The following is an 8,834-nucleotide window of genomic DNA, read 5'->3' as shown; positions in this document are numbered from 1 at the left end:
CAATGATTCATAGGCCATTATTTTTTTAAAAACACAAGAAAATGTAGATGTTTACAACTTTTACTAATTTCTTCTTTAAATTATCAAATGAGAGCCAGTAATTGCATAACTGTGTTATTTCTTTAGGCAAATTTTATTTCCAGGTATTTTGCTTGTCCTTTTTCGCAACTAGTTTTAGATTATTTTACAATTGTTTTCTCTAATTCGTAGTACTACTTTTAGATCAGCAGTTTGTTCAATATTTTATATTAGCTCAGGTTGTGAAAAATGACTAAATCTAATAGAGGAAACAATACCTAATAAGGATATCTTCCTTTTCATTTAAGAAGTGATTCACTATGTAAATGAATGATACTAGATTGATATTGCTCATCTTTCAAAATCTTCCTCAATATAAAATCTACCTATAATATTTTATCCTAATCTTACAAGCCTTGATTAGTCACTATTAGTATGAAACATGGTGTATTGTTATCTTTCTCCTTATTTTCTGTTGATCATTATGACCTTAAATATCTGTCTATATTTTGCTCATATAAGGTAATTTCTTTATGGGTAGAGGTTTTGTCTTCTCTAAATGTAAAGTTAATACAAGCTCAGTCCATTTTATGAATCAATAAACTGAAATTGTTCTGATACAATTTATAAATTTTTCTGCATAGTAATAGAAATAGTTTTGCAATGATCATATTTAGACATACTGCCTTACCTCTGAAGAAAGGCTATATTCTAGAATATCATCCTTACTTTGACTCATTAGGGGCAAATATTTTAGTCATTTCTGATTGTTTTTTTCTTCGTCATTTGACATAATTTTTAGGTTTCTTCCCTATCACCTGCTACTGCTGAGATATGATGCCATTTTTATTTTCCTTTCTTAGAATTTTTAATAAAAGATATACAGGGTATGAATAATTTCATTGAAATTGCACTTTTATCAAGTTAATTTGACATGCAGTATCGACGAACTATAATAATACTAGAATATTAGTCATACAAAATATATGAAGACTCCAATATCTTTTATTTGGTAAATTTAATATGCCCACATGAAAAAATGATTATGTATAACGCTGTCACTCATGTTAGTTGGTCAGTAGGTCATCATTTTTCTAAGACTAGTTTGATTTTGGCATAATTCCAATTAACATTACTTTAATTACTGCTCTTGACGCTGAAATGCATCGGAATTGTAGAAGTGATAGAGACAGTTTTGCTCAGATTCAATGGCATATTTATGATGATGAGTAGGATTTTAGTACAGTTTGTTGAACCCTTTTTGAGTTACTGCCCTTGACTGCCATATCTCATCAAAAGTAGCTTGTCGTGATATGGTTTTGTATGTAAATGTACATCAATGATCAATTTTGACCTCATTTGATTGACTTGTCAATCAAAATTAAGTGTGATGCCAGTATCTGAATTATAATGATTCAATTTGATTGCTGCTGTGGGCAGGTTAACAAGATATCTTTCTTACCTCTGTTACTTATTAATTTTATTGTAATGAAGTTCCTTTCTTTGTTAATTTTTTCTGCTTTTTTCACATTTTATTGTTAAATCTGTCATATATTTTAATAATTATAATTTTGTTCATGTTTTCTTAATATTATATATTAAGTTTATTCTATTCACATTAAACGTTCTGGCTTTGCAACTAACATGTATGTATGTATATACAGATTATTCTTTTAGAGCTATATTTCATTGTATCAATTGTTTATGTATAGCTTCTGAGAATGAATTACTTACATTCTAAAACTCTGGTATAATTTATCAATTTTAGCCAATTTTACAAGGATTAACAACATTAGGATCATAGGTTCCTGTCTACCAGCTGGTCTTGGCCAGACCTCTTGACAAGGGTGAATTAAAGGAGCAAGTGGAATAATCTGAATGAGGATACCAAAAAATACTAAATTGGATTATTATTGAAATTACTTAATATTGAGGTGGCAATTCATGATATTTTCTTATTTTTAGGACATATTTTTTAACAAGATGGGAAGTAGGCTAGATGTAAACATGCTTTATTTGTAGAAACTGTTCTGCTACGCTTAAATTGTATAATATAAATATTGAAGAGGCCAGTATGCTTAGAAGTATATTACAAGTTTTTCAGAATATTATCTTAATTCTGTATTTGGTCACCAGCATTGTATCATATATAATAATGTATTCTGCAATCATTGGGTAGATTCTTCAAAACACTGCAATAGCATCAGACATAAAAAATTTTTGTTACTCCAAAGGCAACTTATTGCTTAACATGGACAATCAAACTTGCTGGGGACTAAGGTATTCCAGTGCCAATAAACGCAGCTTTAGAGAAGAGCAATGAAACATGCCAAAAATTGTTTGAAATAAGAACCAAATATTGTACCTTAAGCAGAAAATCAGCTGCCATTTTCATCATGTTATGCCTCAGGTAAAAGCATTTTTTCTTCCTATTTTGATCATAAGATATATATTAAGCTCATGTAGGTTTCATCTCTTTACAATTTGTATTTAAGCAATATGTACAATATGTGGTTCTTGTAAATTATGAAGGTGTTCAGGAGAGGTTTGGTCTAATTTCTTGAAATTCTGAAAGCCACAATATTACAGAAGTAGTTTATAACGCGAGTAATCAGATGTAAAATTAAATGCCAAATTGGTAAATGTTTCCGAATACTTCATGCAATGATTTTATTAGTACTTATTGGACAAATCAGCTGTAATTTTATTAACACAGTCTTTGTGATGAAAAAACTCTAATCTCATTTTGTCAGATACAAAAACACGAATTTGATCCAATCTTCATTTAATGAATGACCATATATTCTTGAACAATTGTTGTGGTTTCAGAGTAATCAGAGTTTCAAGATTATTAAGATCAATTTCTGATTTATTTAGAATTTCACTACTTTACACACAAAATTATACAACAATAAAGATATAATCCATCATTCACTTAATTGTATATGATCTTTATTATTACAATATCACGATATTAGCTTATATATATATAATGATTGCAATATTTGTGCTAACAATCTAGCTAGCTTTATTAATGGTATATTACCTCCTAGAATAAACATAAAATTTAAAGCATTTTTTAATAATTTCCTCTATGGATTTATCATTGATTCTGTTGTATAGTTATGACACCAGGGAAGTCTACTGAATATATATTCATATCTGGTAAGTTCGTGGATTTAAAATTTGATGTACATTCTAAAAGGTAAACTATCTTTAAGATACTTTCAATGACCATATTTATCTTCATCATCATTAACTTGTATCAATAAACTATTTATATTATTTTAGTGTTTAATTTCTTCCTTGAGTGGCATTTAATTTGTGAAAGCATGAGTTGCAGGAGATGATTTTAATTGACCAAGGGGTAATTTATTATGTACTTTATGCCCAGGTAGATGGCATGGGATAGAAGCTAATTCATGAAGCACAGAATGCAGGATATGTTATTTGACCTCAGGGTTCTAAATATATTCTATATACAGTATACCCTGAATCTGGCAATTAAATGGTTACATAATTTAACATAGGCCTAATTCATTTGACAGTGCTCAGAGCACTTCAGCATCTTTACATAGGTAGTATATAAGTAAGAATAAAATTAAATTAGTCCCAGTGAGTGCCCTGGTAGCCTACTGTCCATTCTATTATTATATCAACTTCTTGGATTCTGGACCTTGATGTACTATAGCTTCAATAAAAAACACTCCACTGCAGTTACAAAATACATGTAGGAAACACAGTTGTATCCTACTCCAAATGTGTTTAGACTAACTAAGAAAAATAAAATACTAAATTTTGATGAGAGAATTTTATTATCTTAACTGTTTTCTGAGTAAGGCATCTCTTAAAGTTTGTATTTTAGAATCAATCTGTGATAAACTTAAATAATTATCTCCTGAATTATTCCTTTCACTAGATGATACTTTCTCAATAGATTCTTTCTTAATCTTTCGTTTTGGAATTTGATTAAAATATTCTGGGGACAGACTCTCTAAAAATAAGATTCTTTCTTCAATGACTTTAAGTCTTGTACAGATATCTTTAGAATCTGGTTTAATATCTGTATGAGCTTCAATATCATTCAATCTATTTTCAATAATAGAATTAATACAGTCTTCTTGTTTCACAGAACAACCTTCATTTTGCTCTATTTTAGTACAGGATTGCTGCGTTTGAGGACCATACGTGTTGACAACTTTTGTTATTTTGATATGACTTCGAGAACCAGCTCTAGGTATAAAAACTGAGTCTGTGCGTGCACATCCTTCCCCAGAAGAGACTGCTCCAATACTGAATTCACGTTTGTTGAATTTATTCACTTCTTCTTGTTTCTGTGACATAAATGAAGCAATTCTTCTGTCTATTTCACTTTTATCCACTTTAATCTGAATGTTATCTGCCAGCTTGGGATATCTGAATTTATATTTAGAGTGTTCTATATCAATACAAGAACTGTCAACTTCCATTGTTTCTCTGAAATGGAAATAAACACTTGTTAAGTAGGCTACTGTAGAAAGAAAATGGTTTCGCTATCTATGTCATCTGCAAATTGTGCCAGATAAGGCACGGTAGCCTAGCCTATGGAAAAATCAAAAAAATATTCTTATAAAAGTTACTTACACTGGATCATTTTGTTCTTCAACCTTGTTTATTTGAGAAACTGATTCATTATCTTGTTCAACTGCTTTCTGAATTTGGAGAAGATCAGATATGAAAGTTTGTAAATGATCCAGAAATTCTTCAGATTTTAAAGTTTTGGTTTTGGAGTTTTGGAGAATATATTTTTCTGATTCTGTCAAGCATTTCACTTGACAAAGAAATCTACAAACAGCTGGGACAGTTTTATTTTGAATAGTATCAGACTGCAATGTGTTGACCATTTTTATTGTTTACAAATTATTGTAGTCACAGTTTTCAAGTTCCGTTATTGGACTATTAAAACAAGGGGAGTAATTCATTCGATATTTTGGGCTTCAAAGAATTTTTGCCAAATATCTCTTCGTAATCATTTTCAATTAGTTCTATTTGGTAATGTTACTTTGTTTATAGCACTTTCGATGTAACGCTTTTTATTTAACATGATATTGGAGTTTACACAAAAAAAAATTATGTTAAAAAACTATTGTGGGCTAGTAAAATGAGAGTTGCGTCCCTTCTCAATTCAAGCAAGATGGCCACCTCAGCGTCAGGTAAAAAATTATTTTGTTTTTTTTTTAATAATTTTCAATTTATTGATTGTTAAGTGGAGTTTAGTCTATGGTAACGTTTAAACCATGTTTCATTTCATCATTCTGTGAAACAATTGGGTGTATTTTTTTAATACCGTGTTTTTAGTAACCCGTCTTAGTGTCATGTATTATTCTTGAGTTTGACTAATCTCACCATCGGCATCATCCAGGCATCAATAACTGAATGACCAATCCCCTAAGTAGCACAGCTGGTATATGCTTCTTCGAGTAGCTGATGGAAAGTGATTATTGCACACGCAATATAGTTTCTTGATTGTATCAAAATCTCATGTTGATGATGATCTATGCCCATGGTAACTTAAAGAGCCTGATTTCACTATTGATCTTTCATGCAAGTTAGTTTACCAAACCAGGGTTTCAGGTTTTATGACAATACTATTAGGCTGTACTATAATAGATTTTCCATTTATCATTTTTCAGATAACCAAACATCATATTGGTTAAACTTCTTTAAGGATGCAGGGATTCCAGCAGGGGATTCAGCCAATTATGCTGTTTTGTTCACAGACAACAGAATCTGTAAAGAAATGTTACTAGATTTGTCGAAAGAATATCTGAAAGATATGGGTATTGCAATATTAGGAGATATTATAGCTATTTTAAAACATGCTAAAACTGTCCATACTCAGGTAATGAATTTTTTATATGGCTGCTGTTAAGTCTTAAAAAATTTTTCTTATTCATTGTGGTAAAGATATAGAAAAATTAAGTCTTCATTCTGCTAAAACCTAATATAAGTCATTGATCCAAGCTTTGCAATAGTTACTTATTTGCACAATTTGATACTAATAATCAATGATTACTGAATTAATTGCAAGATAATTATTTTTTATATTATAGTTAGCAAGAGATCGTGCTCTGAATGTAACCTCACCTATAGTTACTGTTACAGCAGGAACCAATTCACCTACGCCAAGAAAATCTACACGTGAGTTACCAATAGTAATTTTGTTTACTATTTGAAAGTTGTTCAGAATTTGTTCAACTGCACTGATATAAATTGCGCCATAATTAGGGAAAGGAAAGGCAATGAACTTGATTGAGAGAAATATATTCTGAAATAACCTTTGAATTGATCACCAAAGTTTGTCTCTTGTGTTCCAGCTGCCAGTAGGACGATAGGACATTATATGAGAAAATATCCTGATGCTACTCCAATGAATGAAGTTCCAACTCCTAAAACAGACAGTAAGTTCACAAATATTTACTTGCAAGATTGGGAAATTTCTTTTTCAAATATCTTTTGTGAAATCTCTTAGATATTTAACTGATCATCTTAAATTTCCTGTGTTTTTAATTTTTTTACTTTAATGATTTAGATTTGAAAAAATCACTTTATTTCAAGGATGTATGGGATATCAAGGAAAGCCCTTCTCAATCATGCCCCATTGTGATACAGGTATTTTTTGTTAAATAATAGATCTGGGGCTAAATTTGAATAATGTAATTGCAGGTAAAAGGTCGTCAGTATTTGATAGATTAGGTGAAGAAACGCCTACAACAGGTAGAACTGTTACAGGTTTAACTACATCTGTAAGTTTATCTTTCATCACTCATAACAGATTGTGTCTTATAATTTACATCAAGGCTTGCTGTTGTTGTGTCAAATATTTTATTACATTGCTTAGGTGAAAGGGGCGACAGCATCTGATGGACAAGCAGAAGATAATCAAACTCAGTACTGAGCTATTCCATTTCTTAAGATAATTTAATCATAACACAAGCTTATAGAGGAGAACATAAAAATGAATTCAACTGAATCACAGCAAGTACAGATGGACAAGACTTTATGTTCTATAATTAAAGTAACAAACATCTAATAAAGATAACAAAAATTGTTGAGCAATGTATATATTGTTGTTACAGGCATCAGTTTTTAATAGATTGGGTGATAAAACAACATTAAAACGAACAGCTTCATCAAGTATTGATGAAATAACTAAACCTCTAGAATATGCTGGTGTATTAAAATCTTCACCTCATTCTCCTCCTAAAAAAACTAAAGTTGTGACAATAGTGAAGCCTAAAACAGTATTGAAACCTACTACAGTTAAAACTACCAGTACAACTATAAAAAGAGTACCTAATATAAAGAAAACTATCAGTAAGTGTTTAGTTTTTGTAAGCCTCTATCATATACCGGTAATTATCTTACCTTTCACTGTCTTTTTGCATTGCTTTGTTATCGTTTATTTAATTCTAATTGAGTTTAGAGAGGTTTTCTATCTGCTTTATGTGTTCTAATCAATGCATTAGTATCCTGAATACATATAAAAAGTTTGAAAAGCCTCTTTACATTCGAAATCTGTAAATTTTGATAATCACTTTGTGTTTGAAAAATTAGCTTATTGAATATTTAGAAAGATAAAAAACATTATGTATTATTGTAGTAATACAGAAACCTGAAATATCCACAACATGTCCAGTGAGTTCATCAAGTACAGCTGGTATTTTTTCACCCTTCGCTCATACAGAATCTCTGAGTGCTAAACAAAGATTAGGAAAGAAAGTAATCACAGCACCAGCTAGCAGTACAACAGGAGATAAATCACCCACTAAAATATCTGTTAAAGTCTCGGGAACAACAGCTAAATCTATCTCAGGTAAGATGATTCTTGTTAAGTTATGGTATGGTTTCATACATATAAACATTGTTATGGCCAAGCAAAGATATTTTTGCACATCTTGGTTGATGCGAAAAAATTAAAACATGAGCAGATATGTGGGTAGAATGAAGAGTAATTGAACTTTAGATAAAAAAAGTGGACTGCCCGTTATAATTTTGAATAAAAATATATACATGTATTTGCTTGACTATAATGATTCATAAAAAATATGCTGATTTCGTAATAGACTCTATTTTAGTTTCTGTTTCCACTAGTGCATAAAAATGTTCAGTAATTGAAACATTAGATATCTACGTATATATTTATTTGTAGGTTCAGGTGGAATAAAAGGTAGATTGGGGCCTGTGACCAGTACCACCACCGCCACAACTAAACTTATAACTATCAATAAAACAGATACTAGTAAAGAACCTGGAGTGTTTGGTAGATTGGGCAAGAAAGTAACGTGATGTTGAAGAATAGAACAGTGTTAATCCTGTGGCATTACTTAAGTGGGCCTTAATTATTGATTTAACAAGGGTGATTGGAGTCCTTGATATTAACCTTTGATACCACATGCTATTATTCTCACCACTAGATTTTATTGGTTGTCTATTTTTGTTCAACCAAGAGATTGATTCCAAATAATTCTTTTTACCTTACCTCTAATGTAAACTCTACTTGATCAATTTAAATTACATACACATGTATGTCACAGTGAAATATAGCTCAAAGGCTGATAGATGATTTATTATTTGTGATGAGAATGTCTGTTGCTTTCAGCAAGGATTAAATGCCTGAAGACTCATACACAACTTAATAAAAGCAGGTGCAGCCAGGTTTGAATTATATTCTCTACTTGTTACAATCTTTTATATTAAGAAGTCATGATCATCAAAATATGGATTGTAGATTTATTCTTGGATATCTTGTATTAAAAAACTTTCTGATGACCAAC

At 30.5% G+C, this 8,834-nt stretch overlaps 2 protein-coding genes across 2 annotated transcripts; one reads left to right on the top strand and one right to left on the bottom strand.

Moving 5' to 3' along the window:
• Window positions 1–3,833: 3,833 nt before the first annotated feature.
• LOTGIDRAFT_234915 (hypothetical protein) lies at window positions 3,834–4,901 on the bottom strand (the record flags this gene model as incomplete). The annotated part of the gene is made up of 2 exons (XM_009063311.1): window positions 3,834–4,494; window positions 4,642–4,901. The coding sequence occupies 2 exons, from the start codon at window positions 4,899–4,901 to the stop codon at window positions 3,834–3,836; spliced, it is 921 nt and encodes a 306-aa protein (XP_009061559.1).
• Window positions 4,902–5,176: 275 nt separating this feature from the next.
• On the top strand, window positions 5,177–8,346 carry LOTGIDRAFT_234914 (hypothetical protein; the record flags this gene model as incomplete). Its single annotated transcript, XM_009063310.1, has 9 exons — window positions 5,177–5,210; window positions 5,691–5,899; window positions 6,111–6,198; window positions 6,375–6,458; window positions 6,616–6,669; window positions 6,724–6,803; window positions 7,137–7,374; window positions 7,661–7,873; window positions 8,210–8,346. Exons 1-9 carry the CDS (start codon window positions 5,192–5,194, stop codon window positions 8,344–8,346), a joined length of 1,122 nt encoding a protein of 373 aa, XP_009061558.1. The 5' UTR covers window positions 5,177–5,191.
• Between the last annotated feature and the right edge of the window lie 488 nt (window positions 8,347–8,834).

This window comes from Lottia gigantea (genome assembly GCF_000327385.1).
Source record: "Lottia gigantea unplaced genomic scaffold LOTGIsca_57, whole genome shotgun sequence".
NCBI lineage: Eukaryota > Metazoa > Mollusca > Gastropoda > Lottiidae > Lottia > Lottia gigantea.
The sequence above is the reverse complement of the archived record's forward strand: the minus strand, read 5'-3'. Positions and strand labels throughout refer to the sequence as shown.